The following is a 23,868-nucleotide window of genomic DNA, read 5'->3' on the forward strand; positions in this document are numbered from 1 at the left end:
ACAGAATATTTCAACATATCACTGTTAGAGTTTAAAAAGTTCATGGTTCACCTCAGCCTGTAACTACCTAGGTATATTTTTTGTGGACAGATAGTGATGACTCATACTAGTTTAAACAGAGATAAGTCTAAGGACCATATTTTTATGCAAATAACACGTGTCTTCTATGTTTGTTTGCCAACCTTGCCTCCCCGCCAGGCATTTTCATAAGCACTCACTGTGCCAATTTTTTTTTTTACTTGTTGCTATAAAAAATTTAGCATAGCGCACTTATGAAAGTACCTCGTGGGGTAATTGTTGAAAGTCTTATAATGTTTGACAGCAAACATTAAAAAACATTAAAAGTTATTCTTGAAAAGGAGTACATTTTATATTTTAAAAGCTGTCATGACGTAACGATAACATGAATTGAACATTGCTCTTTGTCTCCCTACTCCCCCCCATTAGATTTAAAAAAAAAAAAAAAAGTGAAGTATGGTAATAGGGATGGAGTGCTAACTGCTTTAAGTAAGTGGGACAGAAAGTATTCCAATTCATGTCTGAGTCTGAATTGTGGGGGTAAAAGACCGCAAATTAAGTTGGTCTTTAGAAACACATAGATACACACTCACGCACGCACACAGGTTCCAGATTTTTTTTAGATACAATCTAATTATATGTGATTTTCAAGAGACCACAATTAAACAATGCTATAAAAAGATTTAAAGTAGAAAGGTATGAAAATATATATATCATCCAAATAGAAATAAAAGAATATGATTGTCTTAATAATCAATATAATAGAATTCAAGGCAAAAAGAAAAAAGGGCACAGATGATCACATCATATTTTTGAGGAGTAAATCCTAATGTAAGTTTTATTCTGCCATTGCCTTGAAATCTTTACAGCCTGGATATTTGATTTTTCTTAGTCGTTTATCTATGTGAGAAAAAATATGCATAATCATGAGAGATGATAATTATTAAATGTTTCTTTTTCTTTTTTTCTTTGTATTTAGGGACACAAGCATTTGATTTTTCAGTATATAAGAATAAGAAATTACTGATTATAGGTAAATTGATGAAATAGACTTTTTTTTCATTTTTTTTCAGCATGGTGTTAGTCTGTATATCCAAGATAAAGAAGGTTTGTCAGCTTTGGATCTTGTAATGAAGGATAGACCAACTCATGTAGTATTCAAGAATACTGGTAAGAAAATTCCACAAATATATTCCATTAAGGTACAGCTTAGCAAATCTTAATGAAGCTTTATTCTTTTTAAAATACTTGAGAAGATTTATTTGTGTGTAGATATCTGCAAAGAACTTTTACTTTGGTATATAGGTTGATATTTTTGGTTTGATATTCAGAACACTTTTATTTTGCATCTTTCAATCCATAGTTATGTCTGTAAGAGTAAAAATACCACTTAAAGTAGGAAGGCTGTTAGAATTGTAACTACTGTAAAGTAATTAATGGGCATCCAGAAAGTAACATCAGCATTTGAGGTAGAGGGGAAAAAGGAATGGAAATGATTCATCTACCCACACATTCTAATTTCTCTTATCCCTCCAGTTTATTTGCCCATTAAGCTTTGGAAGTGGGAATTGAAGCAAAGGAGAAGAGATTAAAATGGGTACTGTGTAGTTTACATTAAACTAGTGAGCCAGCTAAGTGAGGACACGTTCTTCATTTTTGTTTCTACCTGGGACACCACATTGCAAGTAACAGTTACAGTTCCATTCTAGAACTTTATCAGTGTTCCAAAATAAAAATGAAAATTCATATCATAAACTTAGCCATAATTAGGGTTTATCCCAGTTTAATGTGGTATTATACTAGTCACTAGTGTGATCTTAAATCTATCAGGATAAAAATATTAAAAATTAATGTTTCTATAGAAATAGTAAGTAATGTCACATTTGTTTCATTTAGAACCTTTATATATATGGATTCATAACCTCTTACATTTAAAATAACTATATATATTATAATTTTCATTGAAATTAGATATGGCAGGTGATGTTTTACTTATTTGGCTGCTAAAGAAATAAGGAACATATGTTAGATTGCTTATATTGAGATAGGCCTGTACTATGATTTTTATTTTTAGAATTATATATTAATGCATTCATAATTTAAAAGAGTCTTAGCATCATCTTTCTAAATATGGAAGTTAAAGTAGTTCCTGTAAAGAGTCATGTTTTAGCTAAACTGATTAGTAGAGTGCGTCTATAATTGAAATAAATTGATGTTTGTTTTAAAAGATTAAAGGACTATTAAGACTAATTTTCATTTTAGATCCTACAGATGTCTATACTTGGGGAGATAATACAAATTTCACCCTGGGTCATGGAAGCCAAAATAGCAAACATCATCCAGAGTTGGTGGATCTGTTCTCCAGGAGTGGAGTTTATATCAAGCAGGTATTTTGAAGTACAACTGAGTACTCTTAGAAATTAAAAGAACTTTTATATTTGGTAGTTCAGCTTTTCATTTGGATTCTGTTAACTTTGTTTAAATAAAGAACATATTTTATTGAAGAAATCAATCGATAGAACTTTGCTAAATTTTTATATTTCTTAGCCTTAATCATGTTTAGGTTGTGTAAAATACCCTAAAAGTATGAAATGTTAATGCAAGCAGTTTATAAATTGGAAGTTACTGTACGTATGTTAGCCCCTGGGTGGTGCAGATGGTTAATGAGCTCAGTTGCTAAACAAGAGGTTGGTGGTTCAAACCCACCCAGTGGCTCTGAGGAAGAAAGGCCTGGCAGACAGCTTCTGTAAAGATTACAACCAAGAAAACCTTATGGAGCAGTTCTGCTGTGTAACACATGGGGTCACCATGAGTTGGAATTGACTTGATGGCGATGAGTTTGGTGTTTTTGGTCTTCTTGTAAGGATATGTGAATGCGTAAGTGTTTGTGTGGGTGGAGAGGGTTTTGGAAGGGAAGCAGATAAGGAGAGAGAAAGGAGGCAAGAGAAAAACTTGAAAATAAATATAAAATTATTTCAAGTCCTGTACTATTAAACATGTAATATAGTAGACCAAAAAAGAGATACACAAAAGACATACTGTACACCTTCCCTCTTACCCTCTGTATAGTGACATTTTTAAAAAATAATAATCTGAAGGCATTTCTACTGTTCCTTAATAACACCCAGTTTGGGAATCTTTGTGCTTCATATTGTACCTGGCTAAATTCTTGCTATTTGGGATTTCATGAAATTGGAAAGCAGCTGGCTACTACTTTTTATACCTGAAGACTTAAGATTTACTTTTCCTTGGTTTAGTTCCTTCTGTGCGTCCAACCCATTGCCGTCGAGTCGATTCCGACCGACAGCGACCCTATAGGACAGAGTAGAACTGCCCCATAGGGTTTCCAAGGAGCGCACGGTGGATTCGAACTGCCAACCTTTTGGTTAGCTGTAACTCTTAACCACTACACCACCAGGGTTTCCTTCTGTGATTAATACATGCTTAATTCCTCCTTTGTTCTTTTCCCATGTGCCACTATTTTTAAGCACACTTTTAAAATAAAATGTATGTATTTTAATTTTTTATTACAGAAGGCTTTAATCATATACCAAGTAGAGAGAATAGCATAATGAATCCCCATGTATCCGCTATTCAATTTAAACAACTGGCAATATTCTACTATTTTTCTTTTGCACAATAAAGGATATTTCATTCAGAGAAGTTTAATATTTTCTTGTTTTCCCTTAGGTGGTGCTTTGTAAATTTCACTCAGTGTTTCTGTCTCAGAAAGGGCAGGTTTATACCTGTGGTCACGGTCCTGGAGGACGCTTAGGACATGGAGATGAACAGACATGCTTGGTAATTGACATGTCATCACACAATTTAGGTGGCTTCAGTAAAACTTGGGTAAATGGGAAGCTTTCGTGGAATTTTTTCACCAACTATAAGGAGAAAATAATACATTAATTGATACCAGGCTTTTTTTTTTTTTTTTAAATCTATTACTTTCATGATTTATCATGTTCATATTAAGGATTTAGATAACATGCAAAATTCTAAAGCATCAAAGAAAAATTATACAGTGCTTACACAAATATTGAGTCAGGAGAGTATATAAATAAGCTTTAAAATATTTCAAGAATTGAATTAAAGAAGGCAGATTAATTGTAAAACTTTTCCTGCAGCAGTACAGATTTTTATTTGCTTTTAACTTCTCATTAAAGTATCTGTGGTCTGGTAATTGAGCCAATATTTTCGTTGTACAATTACAAAATTGATTCTTATGTTACTGAAACGTAGTGCTAATTGGAAGAAACTTAGTAATCATTCCATAATAGAAAATTGGCTCATTATGTGTTTAAAGGTAAGTTTTTTTGTTATTGTTTTGAGGGGACTACTGGTATATTTGTCATCTATTAAAGGATGCTTTAAAAAGGAGGTAGAGATATAGTGATAACAGCTTCCATTTTTTGAGGGTTTTTTATTTCCAGGCATTGTTCATGCTTTTCATGCATTATCATTACCTTGACTTAAGCTTCACAATAGCCCTATGAGGTGTAGGCATATCATCTTCATTTTATACATGTTGACAGTAGTAGCAATAGCAATCATTTATTGCTTGCTTACTCATTGCCAGGGACTGTTGTAAATTACCAACTCTTTTATCCCCTAAGGAGCCCTGGTGGCACAGTGGTTAAAGTGATCATCTGCTAACCGAAAGGTCAGCAGTTCGATACCACCAGCGGCTCCATGGGAGAAAGATGTGGCAATCTGCTTCTGTAGAGATCTACAGCTTTGGAAACCCTGTGGGGTTGCTATGAGTCGGAATCGACTTGATGGCAGCTTGGGTTTGGGTTTGGTTTTTACCCCCTACACCAACCCTATGAAGTCTATTGTGGTCTAAAATACTACTATTATTTTGTTTTACAAATACAGAGAGGTAAGAAATTTGATTGAGATCAAATAGCTAATAAGTGACAGAACTAAGATTTGAACCCAGATGGCTCAGAGATCTTATGTTTGGTTACTGAGTGAAGGGATACATAGATTCCTGTCCCCCCACCCTCCCGCCCATACACAAATGAATACTTTGACTGAAGAGTCACCTTTATTTATACCAAACAAATTTGTGCTTGGTATATGGTAAGGGCTCAAAAATCAGTTGTTGAACTGAATTATTTTATTGAAATGTGTTATTGGGGTTATGTATTTTGGTCATAAACCAGTGTCCATATTCTTTTAAGCTCCTTCTATCCCTTGCTGAAATGTAGAGTTTACCTGTAATAGATAACAGCCACATATATCAGTTATGTCATTTTGGATGTAGTATCATCAGATTCTATTTGTATTCCTATATAAATGGTTAATATAATACTAAAGCTCATTTTATTTTATAGGTCCCCAGGCTTGTGGAAGGACTGAGTGGTCACAATTGTTCCCAAGTGGCAGCTGCCAAGGATCATACTGTTGTATTAACTGAAGATGGATTTGTTTATACATTTGGTCTAAATGTTTTTCATCAGTTAGGGCTTGTTCCCCCACCTCCAAGTTGTAATGTACCCAGACAGGTAAACTTCTCTTTTTTAAATAATAAAGTGATTATTTGCTACAAAACTTATATGGACGGAAAGACATTAAGTTATTGACAAGCTATATATTTTACTTTTGCTATTTAAATTCATCTTCAGTGATATATGTATATTTTTATTTTTCATAAAAGGAGAAATTAAGTATAGTACAAATTAGTACTATAAGAATAAGAAAGACAGTACTTGAGAAATTAGTTACTAAACTACCCTGGATTCCACTCTTAAGTATTCATAAGCAGAGGTGGACTAGGTTTGAATCTTAAACAATTTTTGGATCCTCCTTAAGAAAAGTAACACAAAATTATTAATACAAAGTGGTCTCATGCAAATGAAGCACCCAGAAGCCTGAGCTTTTTTGGTTTCGTAGTTTCTGCCTCTGCACAGAAGTCATACCTGGCAAATGGATGTGCAGGGACATGGATCCAAAAGCCACTGTTCTTTGCTATATGATCCCACTTTTATTTGCATAACCACCACCAGATGGCACCCTTTTCCCAACTTCAGGCACCTAGTACGCAGAACTGGGACTGGTGCTCTAAGTTAACGTTGCTGCTCGTTTTAACAGTTTGCGTTTCAGATATTAAATGTCTTTACTTGTTCAATCCTCTGGATTTCAAATTGTTATTAGATATACATTTTTTATTACCAAGTATTTAAGTTGACCTTGCTATTCTGGATGACTAATGGATCAATCCGGAGCCCTGGTGGTGCAGTGGTTAAGCAGTTGGCTGCTAACCAAAATGTTGGCGATTTGAACCCACCAGCTGCTCCGCAGGAGAAAGACGTGACAATCTGCTTCCAAAAAGATTACAACCTTGAAAGCCCCACGGGACAGTTCTACTCTGTCCTGTAGGGTTGCTATGAGTCAGAGTCGACTCGATGACAGTGAGTTTAATGAATCAGTAGGAATTACTAAAATAATTTGGGTTAGTCTCCAATCTGTGGTACTTCTTAGTAGATCCATTTTCTCCAACCATCTGAGGAATTTGTGAACATTTAACTGTTTTGTAGACTTCTTCGGGAATGGCAAAGTTTTGTTATCAATTTTACTCTCATTGTGCGGCTACCTTGGAGCTCTGGGTAGATATGGATGTGTGCAGCGGTTTTCCACTGGAGGCAATTCCCCCCACCCCCAGGAGCCATTTGGCAATGTCTGGAGACATTTTTGGTTGTCACAAATGGGTGGGAGGTACTGACATTTTGGGTTGAGGCCAGGGATGCTGCAGTGTGACGCACGGGACATCCTGTGATGCACAGGACAGCTTCCTGCAACAAAGAGTCATCTTGGCCCAAATGTTCAATTGTGCCACTATTGAGAGACCCTGGGCATGTCAAAATTAAAAGTACTTTGTTTTCTTATAAGAGTGAGAATACCTGTTTTGTGTATTGCTTGTTAGAAAAAAATAGCCAAAAGGTTTTTATACCATGTCAATGTCCCACATGTTCAAACTGCTGAATGAAAGTGGCTACACTGAATGTCTTGTGCCCCGACAAGGACTCAGGTCTTGGTGTGAGTGCAGAGATCTGTTAGTGACAACTGCCATTAGTACTAGAGGGGTACTGGCAGCAAGTATGCCATGTATTTGCTATCCTCATCTACTCAGTCTTTGCAATATTGTACTAGATAATCAAATAGTAAACTGCAGTCTTATTTATCTTTTTGAATAGATGCAGGCAAAATATCTGAAAGGGAAAACAATCATTGGAGTAGCAGCAGGCAGGTTTCATACAGTGCTGTGGACAAGAGAAGCTGTGTACACTATGGGACTGAATGGTGGGCAGCTGGGTAAGAAATCTTTGCTGACTATATCTGAAAAATAAATTTAACTCTTAAGTAGATATGTTTTATCATTATTTGTGTGATTTTTTAGGTTATTTACTGGATCCCAATGGAGAAAAATGTGTAACTGCTCCTCGTCAAGTTTCTGCTCTTCATCATAAGGATATTGGCCTGTCCTTGGTTGCTGCAAGTGATGGGGCCACCGTCTGTGTAACCACAAGGGGAGATATTTACTTACTTGCAGACTATCAGTGCAAGAAGATGGCTTCTAAGTATGTGCATTTCTGTGAAAGAAACATAACTTTAGTATTAGTTCTAATTTCTTCCAGCAAATATCTGAGTATCAGCTTTATGCTGTGCTTTGTAAATTGTCAAATGGAGAAAATTAAATGGGGGGAAGTCAGGAATTTTTTGCATTTAATAATTTTAGTCTTTGGCAAAGATACAGTGAATATATGTGAAAGTTCTTTTTAAGTTGTAAAATAATATTTAATAATTAGTGGTAGACTAGCAGTTGGTTAATCAAAAAGTCAGTTAAAGCAGGAAATCATAAAGCTAAGATTTTAATTGTAGGTGGGTCTACCAATTGGAGTTCCCTGTCTTTTGTTCATAAACCATGCTCGTTACCTATCACCTGTGATTTCATTTTGAATGATTTAAGGAGCAATTGCCTAATAATGTAAGTGTAGAATCCTATATTTTAAATAGATTTTCTATCTTTTATAGTTGCTTCATTCATACATGCTTTGACTGCAGGGTTTTGCTACTCGTATTTATTACATTATTCCAAAGTATTCCACTTATTTTTATAGAAAACATTCTTTTTAGACTAATCTTTCATCAGTTTATATAATATTTATTTAAATTATATAGTTATAGTAATAAATGCAAGTACATAAATAGGTCTTTGAACAAATACAACTGATTCCTGGAAGAGTATAGCTCAACTAGTGGAAGCAATCGTGTGCAAGAATTCTAGAGAGTAGCTATCTTTCTTCAAACCAATTAGACATTTAAATTAAAATTCAGCAAAATGTGCTTTTGCTAATGCAAGTAAGATTTTAACTTTATGAACAGATTCCATTCATGAAGTTAGCTTATGAGCAGAAAATGTCAACCATCAATTTGTCACAACTTTTCTTCTTTGTATAGCATTTGGAGTTACTTTTAACATCAATTATAGGTCAGATTTAGAAACATGAAACAAAATGTGAACATACATGTTTCTTACAACTTTGTAAATAGGTTTTTTCCTGAGCATGAAGTGATTTGTGGGATGTTGTTTTGTTTAGTTAACATTTATAAAATTTACCGTTGATAACATTAAATCACATGAATGTGTTACATCCAAGTTTTCATTAAGAAAATTCTTTTTGTTGCTGATTAAGTTCCAACATAGTAATTTACTAAAGAATTTTTTAAGCTTTTAAATTTAAAAAATATTAAAGTTGTTCATTGGGGTATTATTCTTTTAGATGTGTAGATGAAACCTGCAGTTAGTGGTTACGTTATTACATTAGCAGTAGTGATAACTTTCACAGTAGTTTTATATACTTATGGTTGGCCATATTTGAAATTTAATGTTTCTATTTAATTTTGAGGTTTAAAATTTTTCTTTTCAGCTAAGATACAAATATATTCAGGAGCTTTTAGCCATACCAGTTATTTAAACCCTAGAGTGAATGTGTGCATTAGCAAGCAGGGCTTTTACGTGTTTAATGTGTGTATCTGTGTGGGTGGAGGCATTTGGGAGGCAAGGATTTGCCATAGAAAGAAACGGCGGTTGTGTAAGGGAAAAGATACCGAAAGGGGAGACTGGGGATACCAAAAACCAATTCTTCTTACTTTATTCTTCACAATAATCAGCCATAGATTATTGTTTCAGTGGTAATTTCTTTAAAATTGAACATGTGTATTTTGGAAAACCTATTAATTGAGCTTCTTTTTTTTTCACTCAGACAACTAAACTTGAAAAAGGTTCTTGTTTCTGGAGGGCGTATGGAGTACAAGGTTGATCCTGAACATCTGAAAGAAAATGGGGGTCAGAAAATTTGCATTCTCGCAGTGGATGGAGCGGGAAGGGTAAGTATATGTTTATGTAAAAGTGTAGTGATCTCAGTCTCAGTTCATAGCTATAGGGGACTTGATAATGTAAAAATATATTGTTATGTTAGTGAAAATTCCTATTGACTTTGTTTCCCTACTATTTCCGACATCCAATACTAATTAGTATGGAACTGGTATTCGAAAGAAAGTATGGTGACGTGTAACTAATGTACAATATTTCTTTGTTAAACTGTAGTTTAAAATTTCATTTATTATGCTTAAAATGGAAATAAGAGATTTTGATTAGTTATTTGACATGTGCACTGAGTACTGATAAATGATACTGAATTGCATAGATAAGAGATATGTCATACAACTATGGTTTATAAAAGGAAAGGGTAAGTAGGCAACATTACAAATTCAATTCATAGCTGAAAAAATTTTGCGAAATTTAGTTTTATACACTTAACAAATGCACAGATTTTAACTGTGTATATAGCTTTATATTAATATGGATTAATTTGGATGTAGCTTATACTGTGGCTATTTATTTCCCACAAAATTAGAGTCTCACTATGAAAACCAAATTCTTGAGGAATCAGTTAATCAATATAGTCTTCAATGTATATAACTTTTGAGTGATCTTATCAGATGCCATTCTGTGCTTTAGTTTTTTTTAACTTGATTATGAGGGAATAAACTTTTAAAAATCAGCAGCATCAATTTTTCAAGTGAAATCTTACTTGGATTACCGACATATGAAACAGATAAAAGAGTTGCTGCTCTGGATGAAGCTGAATGGGAAGCCCAGCACCCCATCTCTCATCCTTCTCTCTATCCCTTAGCAGCAGTGCCTGAACCATTTCTCAGGAACACTAAGGTTTGGCAGAACAGTTTGGAAACCATTGAACTCTATGATGGTTTTTCTACCTCTAAGACATTTCGTTACGTAATTGACTTATACGTATACGTACATATTTTTTCTTGGGAGTAAAGTTTGAATTTTCATAGGGTGATTTTCATTCTTCCTGTATGTAGATGGCACTACAACAGAGTTTGAGATCTAAGTTTTAATTTCAAGATTTTTGTTTTTCTTGAGCATTGGAGCAGATCTATTTACCCCAAATAAGTAATACTGAAAATTAATTCTTAAGAGGAGAATCTTTGAAATAATTTTTAATGCTTCATGTTTGGTTAATGTACTCTTCTGAAAAACACAGTTCTTTAAAACCACTTTGACTTTTATAATATCTTTTTCTGTGGAAGAATGAACATTGAAACATACTAATTAGAGCTTTTATTTTGAAGATAAATTCTCTTGATTTCAGTTTTTTTTGTTCAAATGCTGTATGGCTTTATATTCCAATGTAACTTGATTTCATTTTAGGTGTTTTGCTGGAGATCAGTTAGCAGTTCTCTGAAGCAGTGTCGGTGGGCCTATCCACGCCAGGTCTTCATTTCTGATATTGCTTTAAATAGAAATGAAATTCTGTTTGTCACACAAGATGGGGAAGGATTTAGAGGGAAATGGTTTGAAGAAAAAAGAAAGAGTTCTGAAAAGAAAGGTCAGTTACTGTATGTGGATGGCACATAAAAGTGTCTTTCAAGTGAGCTTTAAAATTGACACGAATTAGATTTAATTGATAAGTATTATTAGGTTTTACCTTTATTGCGCTTCTTTTGATTTTGGTTTGTATGTGAGCAGGTAAACAGGGAATTCAGTTCACTTAAATATCAGATTTTCACCTTTTTATCTGTCTCATACAGGCTGTGATCCATTCCCATCAGTAACAGTGGCTCACTACTGCTAATTTCTAGCCATGGCTCTAGGGACAGGGAAGTGTGTAGTTTAAAAAAACAAAAACTCCTTAGATGATTTCTAGCTCCTTTTTCTCTTTCTCTCCAAATTGAGAATTGAGTGGCTTATACTCTTTTTCTGTTTTGTTTTTTATATACTTTTGTTTGCAAAGTTAAAGATTTAAGAGATATATCTTATGACTTAGAAGAAAAGCAGAGGAAGAATAGTTTTTATGGTGGTTGAGAATTTTAAAAAGTGCATATAGTTTTATTAAATAGTTGCTGAGTAATTGGAGTTAAGTTTTATTTCATTCATTGATGAGTGAAAGGAGAGCTTTAATTACAATGCTATGATTGAAAATAGAAGTCATTTATAATATAGTTCACTCTTAATTACGTGATTATAAATTTAAACTTGTGGATTATGTTTAACATAGGCTAGCAACTGTTTTCTTTCATCCGTAGTTAGTAATCTATTGATTTTTCTTCCAGAATAACTAGAATTCATTTAGTTTCTACCTTCATTGTTCCCATCCTAGTTCAAACCACATGCAAAAAATAGATTTTCTTATTTCCACTCTTGTCCCTTTTGATTCATTTTCAACCAGTTACCGAATGAGCTTTTAGGATCTAATCCTAAGACTTCCATGTTTAAAAGCTGTTTGATGGCGTCCTCATTTTTTAAACATGACCTAGAAGGCCCCCTGCTGTGGCCCTTGTCTGTGTCTCTGAACTCATCTTGAGTTCCCTTCCTGTCACTAAGCACTCTTCAGTCACATTGGCTTTCTAAAGTTTTTCAAACATACTGAGCTATAATTAGTCCCAGAACCTTCCCTAACTTTTCACATCTCAGAGTAGTTTACATTTTTTCAGGGATGTCTTCACTGATCCCTCAATCTAATCTGAGTTACTCTGTTTCACTTTTCATATTCTCTTTGTATTTTCATCATTTTCAGTTGTAATTATATATCTTTGTTATTACTTTGTTTCATGCCTGTATCCTATAGGCAAGGGCTGTGACTGTTCCACTGTATCCTCAGCATTTAGTATATTTCCTAAAACCTAGTCGTCCCTCATTATGTTTATGTTGAATGGCTAAATCAGTAATTATATGCTAAAAATATATATAAAGAATGTTTATAATTACTCGAGAAAATTATAAATATGTTCTTCAAAACCATAAAGCTAGAAAGAATGATTTTTGGATAATTGATTTTGATTGCCTGTTTTATATCTTTATAGATTATTCAAGTCCCTAAACATTTAAGGTATATTTACTCTGTGCCAGATGTAGGGCTAGATTTTAATGATACAAAAATATATAAGCTGTGACTCCTGTTCTCAGGCACTCATAAGCTTGTAGGGGCAGTAGGACATGTATATAAACGTTTACGGCTCACGGAGACAAATGCTAATATAGGGATAAAGTCTCCTGATAGCATAGAGATTAGAATAACTGAAATATTTAGGGGAAGATTAGTAAAGTCCTCTAAGACTGAAATAGAATGAATTTGAGAGAGTAAACAGAATGCAGGTTGGACCTGTAGATGTTGGAAGTCCTTAGAATTTTGTCCTAGTCATATTTAGTGCTCTAAAACTGAACTCACGATCATCTGCTTTTAAGTGTATACTATATAAGTAATTAGTTATCTTTGACACCCCGTATTCCCTCACTCCCTATGTTTAAACAGTCATCACCAAAATTTGTCACTTCTGTCTCAAGTATTTCTGAAATCTGTCCGTTTTTCCCAAGTCTCATTGCTACAACTCTTGAAGTAGCTTCCTAAATGCCTTTTCTCTATTCTTGTCCACCTATAAATGTTCTTTATACTGAAGCCAGAATGATTTCTTTACATGCAGATTTCATATCTACATGGAAGCACTCTATACTTTTCTTTTATAACTTTGATCTGACTTATAATGATATAATCATTTATTTAATGTCTATCTTCCTGCTAAATTGTGCACTCCATGAGGGTAGGGACATGTTTACCTTGTTCACTACTGTATCACTGGGGATACCCTGATGATGGTGATATCACAGTAGCACAGTGTGGTCATTCAGATATTTGATGAATGAATGGAAGGAAAGGGAAGAAGGAAGGGAGGGAGCAAGTAAATAAGCAAGCAGATCATGAAGGTGCTGTTTATATATTTTTAATATAATTTGAGGAATTTTAAAAGCTAGCATTATGCTAGATTTGTTTTTTAGAAAGATAACTTTGGTGGCAGTATGAAGGATGTGTTTGTTGAAAGGAATGAAATCATGGATAATTGAAAATGGGCCTACCCAAAATTTCTTGTATAATACAACCAGTATAAAGGGTGTAAGATGAAAGGATGTAGTTCTTCAGAAGGCCTTAATACATACTAAAGATTTTTTTCATATTGTCACAATTGTTTTTCCATTTCATTTACTCCTAAATCATTTCAATGGTTTCAATAAAGCCTTGATTAATGGATGTTCATTTTTTTTCTTTTTAGCAGAGATTTTATCAAACCTTCATAATTCCTCATCAGATGTGTCTTGTGTTTCTGAAGTAAATAGCGTATATGAAAGAATTCGACTTGAGAGACTTCCTTTTGCCCATAGAGCTGTTAGTGTCAGCACAGATCCAAGTGGGTGCAACTTTGCAATCCTGCAGTCAGATCCTAAAACAAGGTATACTTGTATATGTTACATTTTATTTTCAGTTTTAGAAGGAACAGTCACTGGATTTTCTTGTTTCAGTAGCTCCTGGCTCAAATTTAATGGCAGAACCATTGCCAGGTCCTGTAGAGACGTTAGACGTATGATCATGCTGCCAGGATAACACGAAGGTGGAAATTATTACACTGGGAATGATGAGTTTTCCCTTTAGTTTTTATATGTGTGTGTATACATATGTATACACATACAATTTATGTCTTTAGTACTTTATGAAGTACTCTAGGTTCTCAGATTCCAAGAAATGTGTTAAAAATATTTCTTAGATGTAGTTTGCAAAAATTTCTGACCCTTGAGTTGACATATCCTGGGGTTGTTAACCAATGTCATAAAACAATATGTGTACTACTGTTTAATGAAAAACTATTTGTTCTGTAAACCTTCACCTGAAGTACAATTAAAAAAAAAAAATTTCTGACCCTTGAACATGGTAACAATTGACAATAAAAGCGGTAGTATGGAGCCATCTGTAAGGCAGTGTGAATTCCAGTGCAAATATCCTAAGTCATATTAGTAGAGAGAACAGATTGAAATAGTAGTAGTAGTGTTGAGGAGAAAAATCCTAGAAGTAGGGTGATCATTCATCCTGATTTGCCAGGCCTATCCCAGGAAGCCCCTCAGTCCTCGGCAAACTAGGAGATTTGATCTTCTTACTTAGAAGGGTGAAATGTAGATTGGGAAGGTTATTATCTAACATTCCACACTAATGAAAGAACTGGGGTTACAGATTGATGCTACGTCTGTGTGTGTATTTATCTTTACTTCTTGAGTTGCTAACATACTCCAGGATCTGGGACCTGAAGTATTTGCTAAGTTCTCTGTATATTTGTTTATTTATTTATATTTTCACTTGTAAAATAGATATAAAAGAGGAAAAGGATGACAACTGTACTCTTTTTGTTTTTTTGAATCTTTTTAGTTATACTTTTAATCATTGAAAAATTTCTGTGGAATAGTTATTTGAATTTATGTTGTTCTAAGTTACATTGTTCTTGTAGAAATAAAGAACATGACTTTCACAGAAAAACTTAACTTGTCATTTTAATTTAAGAGAAAAAAGCATAATTATAAAAGGGAATAGAAAAAATTAAAGGGTGATATAGTATCTAGACTTTGTGCTGTAATTTTATATTTTAGGGAATGCCATAAAAGAAATTGCATTTACAGAAAGGAGAATCAACTGGGAATGATTTTGTTTTCTTTCATTTTCTTGAAAGTAAAAATGATTTTTGTTTTGTTTCCAGCCTTTATGAAATTCCAGTTGTGTCCTCATCATCGCTTTTTGAAGAGTTTGGCAAACTGTTAAGGGAAACAGATGAAATGGACAGCATCCACGATGTGACATTTCAAGTTGGCAATAGAATCTTCCCTGCACATAAATATATTTTGGCTGTGCGTTCTGACTTTTTTCAGAAATTGTTTATTTCAGATGGTACTACTTTAGACTTTGCAGATGTTTACCGGAAAGATGAAGATTCTGTAGGATGCCATCTCTTTGTGGTAGAGAAAGTTCATCCTGACTTGTTTGAATACCTTTTACAATTTGTATACACAGACACTTGTGACTTTTTAACTCATGGCTACAAACCAAGAATACACTTAAACAAAAAACCAGAAGAATATCAGAATGCTCCGAATTCTCATTTGAATAAAATGAATTGCCATGAAGATAATAATCAGAAGTCAACATTTGAAGTTTATAAAAGTAATCAAGCTCAAACAATTAGTGAAAGGCAGAAAAGAAAACCTAAGTCTTCCAAGAAAGGAAAAAGTGTTGGGGAAGATGATCCTGTAAGAATGTTGCAAAATGTTGCAAAAAAATTTGGCTTCAATAATTTGAGTAGTAGGTATGGCCCCTCCTTAAAGTCTATTCTTGTGCCTTTTATGTACTCCTCTTAAAAATTCTTTTTTCCCCCCTTTTTTGGAGGAGGAATAAGGATGTGTTCTTCCTCCATTTTCTGTTAGAAATATCTCTGGGACTCACTTGACTGAAACTTTAAAAGATGGGAAGGCTGTTAGTGGGTCTGAACTCTGTTGTCTATGAGGAGCAGGCATCTGGGATGGGATACGGTGCTGGAAAGAGTACTGTCTTTGAAATTAGAAAGATGTACGTTTGCCTCTTAGCTCTGCTATTAACTGTTGTTGTTAGGTGCCACTGAGTCGGTTCCGACTCACAGCGACCCTGTGTAGAACAGAACGAAACACTGCCCCGTCCTGCACCATCCTCATGATTGTTGTTAGGCTTGAGCCCATTGTTGCAGCCACTGTGTCAGTCTATCTCATTGTCTTCCTCTTTTTCACTGACCCTCTACTTTACTATTACAATTACTACTATTACTACCTGGGGCAAATTTCTTAGTTTCTTTGAGCCTCAGTTTCCCAGTTTATAAAATGGGTGGATAATACTGACCTCATATTGTTGGTATAGTTGCGTAATATAGTATGTGTAAAGTGCCTAACACAATATCTGTCACATTATAAATAAGATGTGATTAGGAATTATCTATCTTTTTTAAGGTATTTATGTTGCTTGTGGAAGTATAAGTTTAGTTGTGTGGTGGTAGCAGGAGCGGTATGTATGTGAGTGTATGTTTTCAATTTAAAAACAATGAAGGACTTTGTACCATGACTTTGTTTTGTTTTTTGTCATAAAGATGTTTAATATATTTTTAATTCTAAGTAAAATTAAAGGAGAGGGCGTGATATTTCTTTGTTTATCATGGAGTAGGAGTTTGTTGAGATACTTTTCTAGGGGATACAAATGATCTAGGTCCCTGGGTGGTACAAATGGTTTGCACTCAGCTACTAAACGAATGGTTAGTGGTTCAAATCCACCTGGTGGCGATAAAGAAAAAAGACTGAGTGGTCTTCTTCTGTAAAATTACTGCAATTGAAAACCCTATTAGTGCAGTTCTACTCTGACACACATAGAATAACCATGGCTCAGAATCGACTTAAGGGCAACAGGTTTTTTTTTTTTTTTTTTTTGGTATACATTATTTGTATGATTATGTTCAGATGTTAGCTAATTCGTTGGATTTTTGTTTGTTTTGGTAGGGGGAATAATGTATATGTCTACCAATTGTTAATTTTTGTTTTGATAGGTTAGATGGAGTCAGATTTGAAAATGAAAAAATTAATGTTATTGTCAAGAAAACTGGTAATAAACCAAAGCTAAATCAGAAAAAATGGTAAGTTAAGAAATAAAGATAAAACTTTTCATCTCTAGATTCTGGCACCTAAGTGTGAAAATACAGCGCTTCTCACCTACATATCAGGCAAAATATGTAGGTAGATACCCTTTTACCTTTTCTAGTCATCTTCATTTCTAGAAATGTTGGGGAGTTGTTGAGGTAAATGGATAAAAGATTAATTGCTCCATAAGACATAGAAGGAATTTACCCTCACTGATTGCTTTCTAATGAAGAGAGTAATCTTTAATTTTTATTTTTTGTTGCCTGAATTTTATATCTTCTTCTACTTAGGAAATGATGTTAACTCAAAATCCAAACTAATTATGCTTAATCATCATTATGATTATTCCTTTAGTATAAAATTTTTCAGTAGTAAATATACTATTCTAAATATGTTTGGTATTACTAAAAGGTTTTTTTTTTTTTTTTTAAGGTATTTGTACTTTCTTTGTAGGGGATAAGTTTTTGAGAAAGAAAGAAATTGGAGGTATCTAGACTCTGCTTGGCACAGAATAGGTTGTACAAATAAATGAAATTAAAGAGCCTTGAATATGATGTCACTTACTATTATATTATTAACACCTGCCTGGAATAAAATAGCAAAATGAGAAGAAAGATTTATTTGAACATTTATCTGTATTCAGTTCTCTTTTCAAATACTGTCTTTATTGTAAGGCCCTTATCGTCTTCCCTGAAATGAAAGGAGGTGAAGTTTTTTATTTGCATGCATACCTGCAAGTTGTTTATTCTCTGCTGCTTTCAACTAAGAGAAAGTCAAAAGTTAAGCTCAATTCTGTAACAAATTCTTGTTTGCTTAATACGTAAAGAAATTGCATGTGCTTCAATTAAACATTTTTCTTACAGTTCATTTCTGTGTGATGTGACTATGAAATCAGTGGATGGAAAGGAATTTCCTTGTCATAAATGTGTTCTTTGTGCCAGACTAGGTGGGTGTACTCTTTGTTGTTAATTTATTTTTTTTAATATTTTTCACTATTTTTATTGAATTGAATTTTTTTTTTTCCAGAATATTTTCATAGTATGCTGAGTAGCTCATGGATTGAGGTAAGATTTAAGTAGAAAGCATATGGGCTGGTAACTTACTTCTTTATATGTTGGGAAAATTGTATACTGAAGAAATTATAAATTGGAACTTGATAACTGAGTTTTGTCAGCACTATGATATACAAGTTTAGAAGTGGTATTGGAATTGGCATCTTAAAAGACATAATAAACATTGTGTGTGTTAATGTTAATGTCAAGGATTTCATTTTATTTGAATCCACAATGAACACACATGGAAGGAAGCAGCAGTCAAGAAATCAGATGACATATTGCATTGGGCAAATCTACTGCAAAAGATCTCTTTAAAGTATTAAAAAGCAAAGATGTCACTTTGAGGACTAAGGTGCACCTGAACTAAGCTATGGTATTTTCAGTCACCTCATATGCATGCAAAAGCTGAACAATGAATAAGGAAGACCGAAGAAGAAGAATTGATGCGTTAGAATTATGGTGTTTGGCAAAGCATACTGAATATACCAGCGACTGCCAGAAGAACAAATAAATCTGTCTTAGAAGAAGTACAGCCAGAATGCTCCTTGGAAGCAAGGATGGTGAGACTTCATCTCACATTCTTTGGGCATGTTATCTGGAGACCATTTCCTGGAGAAGGACATCATGCTTGGTAAAGTAGAGGGTTAGCGAAAAAGAGGAAGACCCTCAACGAGATGGATTGACACAGTGGCTGCAACAATGGGCTCAAACATAGCAACGGTTATGAGGATGGCACAGAATCAGGCAGTGTTTCGTTCTGCTGTACATAGGGCTGCGATGACTGGGAACCGACTTGACGGCACCTAGCAACAACAACTCCCTTCACTGTTTAATTTTACCTTTTGCTGTTGAGTCAATATTTAGAGATTATAGATTAATTAGAATTATCTTTTAAGTTTCTTAGAAATTTCAGATTTTTTTTTGATAATTTAAAATTTTTAGTTTGTGCCAGTGCAAATTTTTATTATAATAATAATTATAATTATAAATTATAATTATTATTATAAACTTAGCGTATACATTGTGAATTATCCTCAAGTTAGTATTAGCTACTCACTACATTTCAATTTATGTAGAGGTAGTGTTTGTTCATATTTAAACTTGATCTGATAACAAGTTAAAACTAGATTGATGATTAAGACTGTTTAGATATATCAAACTTTTGTTGGCTAGTTTTCCTTGTTCATTAGGACAGTGATTAATTATTAGTGAGGTAATAATGACTGCTTATCTAGAAAAGGTTCTAGCCTATGTGAAATCTTTGGAGTGTGTCAGATTGAGTAACATCAAAAGAGGTTGATTGTAAATTATGATCTTTTTTCTTTTCCGGAGGGATTTTTCCCCCACCCCCTTTTTTTTGGTTGGTTTTTAAGCGATTTAAAAAACGTTTTAGTTATTTTGAAAGTATTATTAAGAAATATCTAGAAATACTTTGCATATTATGTAGATTCCCTGTAACATTCCAGTTTGTTCAGACCACTGTATTCCGTTGCATTTCCCCAGCAATTTCACAAGCCTTAAGCATTTTGTTATTAATCACTTCAAAGCTGAATTAATTTTTTTTAATGCTCTTGGAAAGTATGTTTTTCTTCTTTAAAAATTAATATTTAAACATTTTGAAAGTTACATATTTCAGAATGACTATGGTGTCCTGAACACAATTAGCATTCTTTCTCTCTGACACAGGGTTTATATGTATCTTAGTCTTTAGATTCATATTTTAGCCCACTTTTTCTGTTGTATTGAACTTTATTTATGCTTAAACCTACTGGAAAATAGCAATATTTAGAAATTAAAATTGTTGCTAAAAAGCCATTAAATCAAGACTTTCCCATTATTGTTTATAAATGGAATACCAGTGTGCTTTTTATTCCTGAGTTTTTCTTTTTTTGTTTTCATGTTGTAAGATGTTTTAAAATTTAAAATATCTTATTTTAGCTTTGTGTTTTGTAAATTCTGTGTTCTTTTGTATTTGATGTGATTTCCTGTTCAGAGTTTTTAGTACCAGTAATCTAAATGTAATAGTATTCTATTGTTAAAAAAATTATTTTATTTTATTTAGGCCTCCAGTTGTGCGGCTCTAGAAATGCCAATACATTCTGACATACTGCAAGTTATTTTGGACTACCTCTACACTGACGAAGCTGTGGTGATAAAAGGTATTAATAAGAATTCATACATTTTAGATATTTCAGGTTCAATGGAATAATGGTAAAAACAACATGAATTCTAATTTCTAATCTACTTGCAATGAGCTGTCAATAGAAGCTTAATTTAGAGTAAAGAATAGGGCTGCTAACTTATAATAAAGGTGTAGAAAAGATAGTTTTCATTACCAGTGTGAAAATGGACTCCATAAGAATTACATGTAAATGGTTGAAATCAGTTAGATTTAGCAGTTCCGTTTCCGGCTATTTCTGTGATTGAGATGAATGAATTGAAATAAGGAGTGTAGTTTTGACAAATACTCAAAATAAGTTCTTTCTTGCCTATTTTTCCCATTTTGCTAACATATCTAAAGTGAAAGGAAATAGATGAAGAACTGAAACAAAATTTATGAAGAGAATGCATTTATGTACTTTGTTAGGGAAAACACCATGTTTTGGTTACCAGATGTCTTTAGTTGGTGGAGTGGTGCTGCATATTCTGTGTGTTAGTTCATTTAACTAATATTTTTTGAGCCCCAGCTGTATGACAGTCCCTGTATTGGGGATAAAAATAGTGAAAAGGCTTACTGTCTGTTTTCAAGGAGGTTACAATCTGATGAAGACAAACATATAAGGAAACAAGTATAATTCAACAGAGAAGTCACTCTTAAAAAGCAGATACATTTTGAGAAACCAGAATCTGAGTCCACCTAGGAAAATTTGGATTGTTTTAAAAAGGAGAAGATAGTGTTTAAGAACAAGATTTCCAAATATTTGTGTCCTTGGAGCAAGCCATCTAAGATATTGGTATTCATTCCCTACTTCTCTTTTTTAAAAATTGAGGTATAATTCACTACCATAAAATTGAGATATTTCAACAAACCGATGCAACGCTGGAAGTGCTCAGTCATCTATGCCAAGAAATTTGGAAGACACCTTCCTGGCCAACCTGCTGGAAGAGATCCATATTTGTGCCCATTCCAAAGAAAGGTGATCCAAAGGAATGTGGAAATTATAGAACAATATCACTAACATAACATGCAAGTAAAATTTTGCTGAAGATCATTCAAAAGTGGTTGTAGCAGTACATTGACAGGGAACTGCCAGAAATTCAAGGTGGATTCAGAAGAGGATGTGGAACAAAGGATGTCATTGCTGATGTCAGATGGATCTTGGCTGAAAGCAGAGAATACTAAAAATGTTTACCTGTAATTTTATTGACTATGCAAAGGCATTGAACTGTGTGGATCATAACAAATTACGAATAACATTGCGAAGAATGGGAATCCCAGAACACTTGGTTGTGCTCATTCGAAACCTGTCTGTAGACCAAGAGGCAGTTGTTTGAACAGAGCAAGGGGATACTGCGTGGTTTAAAATCAAGAAAGGTGTATGTCAGGGTTGTATCCTTTCACCATACTTACTCAGTCTGTATGCTGAGCAAATATCTCAGAAGCTGAACTATATGAAGAAGAACTCGGCATCAGAATTGGAGGAAGACTCATTAACAACCTGTAATATGCACATGACGCAACCTTGCTTACTGAAAGTGCAGAGGACTTGAAGCACTTACTGATGAAGATCAAAGACTATTAGCCTTCAGTATGGATTACACCTCAACATAAAGAAAACAAAAATCCTCACAACTGGACCAATAAGCAACATCCAGATAAACGGAGAAAATATTGACGTTGTTAAGGATTTCATTTTACTTGGATCCACAATCACTGCCTCTGGAAGCAGCAGTCAGGAAATCAAATGACGTATTACATTGGGCAAATATGCTGCAAAAGACCTCTTTAAAGTGTTAAAAAGCAATGATGTCAGTTTGAGGACTAAGGTACACCTGACTCACGCCATGTATTTTCAATCACCTCATATGCTTCCAAAGCTGGACAGATCAAAGAATAATTGATGCATTAAAATTATGGTGTTGGTGAAGAATATTGAATATGCCATAGACTGCCAGAGAATGAATAAATCTGTTGTGGAAGAAGTACAGCCAGAATGTTCCTTAGAAGTGAGGATGGTGAGACTTTGTCTCACGTACTTTGGACATTTTATTGGGGGGACTACTCCCTGGAGAAGGACATCATGCTTGGTAAAGTAGAGGCTCAGTGAAAAAGAGCAAGACCAAGAAGGAGATAGATTGACACAGTGGCTACAACAATGGGCTCAAACATAGCAACGATTGTGAGGAATGCTCAAGACTGGGCAGTATTTTGTTCTATTGTATATAGGGCCACTATAAGTCTGAACTGACTCAGTGGCACCTAACGATAACAACAATCATAAAATTAACTCTTTTAAACATACACAATTCAGTGGTTTTTAGTATATTCACAAAGTGGAGTATACTATCACCATTATGTAATTCCAGAACATTTTCATCACCCCAAAAAGAAGCCCCATACTCAAAAACAGTCATTCTGCATTCTCCTTCCTGCTCTCCAGCCCTAGTAATCACTATTCTACTTTCTGTCTATGGATTTGCCTATTCTGGACATTTAATATCAATGGAATCATTAAATAGGTGGTCTTTTGTGTCTAACTTCTTTCACTTAGCATAATGTTTTCATTCCATGTTGTAGTATGTGTCAGTACATTTTTATTCTTGCCAAATAACATTCCATTGTGTGGATAGATTACATTGTATTTATCCATTTATTAGTTGATGGACATTTGTTTTCACTTTTTGGCTATTACAAATAATTCTGCTATGAACAGTCATGTACCAGTTTTTGTGTGGCATATGTTTTCATTTCTAATGAGTATTCCTAGGAGTGGAAATGCTGGGTCATACAATAGCTATGTTTAATATTTGAAGAACTGCCAAACTGTTTTGCAAATTGGTTGCACAATTTTACATTCCCATCAGCAATGTATGAGGGTTCCAATATCTCCACATCCTTGTCAACACTTGTTATAGTCTGTCTTTTTAATTATAGCCAAGTTAGTTTGTTTGAAGTTGTATAACATTGTGGTTTTGATTTGCATTTCCCTAATGACTAGTGTTGTTGACCAAGTTTTCATGTGTTTGAAGGCAATTTGTATATATGTTTTGGAAAAATATCTATTCAAATTCTCTGGCCATTTTTATTTGAGTTATTTGTCTTTTCATTGTTATGTTAGAATTCTTTTGTAAGTGGTTATGTTGTAAGAGTTTGTCAGTGGCTTTTAGTATATTCACAGAGTTGAAAATACTGAAAACTATTCTTGAAGAAATAATTAATGATACATACTACAACATGTTCTTATGGTTTTTTTTTATTTTTTAAGTTTTTTTTTTTTTGATTGTATTTCAGGTAAAGGCTTACAGAACAAATAATTTCTCACGAAACAGTAGTACACATATTTTTTTATGACATTGGTTAACAACCCCACAACATGTCAACTCTCTCCCTTCTCGACCTTTTTTATTTGGTGAAAATATACATAGCCAAAGATACACCATTTCAAAAATTTCTACATGCACAGTTCAGTGACATAGACTATGCTCTTCCAGTTGTGCTGCTATTCTCACTTTAGATGAAGGCTTACAGAACAAAATAGTTTCTCATTTAACATTTAGTACACATGTTGCCCTATGACA

The 23,868-nt window shown here is 33.8% G+C and overlaps 1 protein-coding gene across 3 annotated transcripts in view; it reads left to right on the top strand.

Annotated features, from left to right (window-relative positions):
* Positions 1–23,868, top strand: part of IBTK (inhibitor of Bruton tyrosine kinase) — a 106,989-nt gene that overhangs the window by 18,319 nt on the left and 64,802 nt on the right. For 2 of the 3 annotated variants that reach the window (XM_023740395.1, XM_023740393.1), the window contains exons 3-16: positions 1,092–1,188; positions 2,281–2,405; positions 3,709–3,819; positions 5,358–5,528; positions 7,218–7,335; positions 7,421–7,601; positions 9,288–9,411; positions 10,763–10,940; positions 13,657–13,834; positions 15,124–15,726; positions 16,984–17,070; positions 17,938–18,020; positions 18,101–18,138; positions 20,192–20,288. In XM_023740395.1, the coding sequence (XP_023596163.1) occupies positions 1,092–1,188; positions 2,281–2,405; positions 3,709–3,819; positions 5,358–5,528; positions 7,218–7,335; positions 7,421–7,601; positions 9,288–9,411; positions 10,763–10,940; positions 13,657–13,834; positions 15,124–15,726; positions 16,984–17,070; positions 17,938–18,020; positions 18,101–18,138; positions 20,192–20,288 (2,191 nt within the window). The remainder of the gene's footprint in view (positions 1–1,091; positions 1,189–2,280; positions 2,406–3,708; positions 3,820–5,357; positions 5,529–7,217; positions 7,336–7,420; positions 7,602–9,287; positions 9,412–10,762; positions 10,941–13,656; positions 13,835–15,123; positions 15,727–16,983; positions 17,071–17,937; positions 18,021–18,100; positions 18,139–20,191; positions 20,289–23,868) is intronic. The other variant, XM_004386056.2, reaches the window with a different exon arrangement.

The sequence above is a fragment of the Trichechus manatus genome, unplaced genomic scaffold (genome assembly GCF_000243295.1).
Source record: "Trichechus manatus latirostris isolate Lorelei unplaced genomic scaffold, TriManLat1.0 scaffold00154, whole genome shotgun sequence".
NCBI classification, from domain to species: Eukaryota; Metazoa; Chordata; class Mammalia; order Sirenia; family Trichechidae; genus Trichechus; species Trichechus manatus.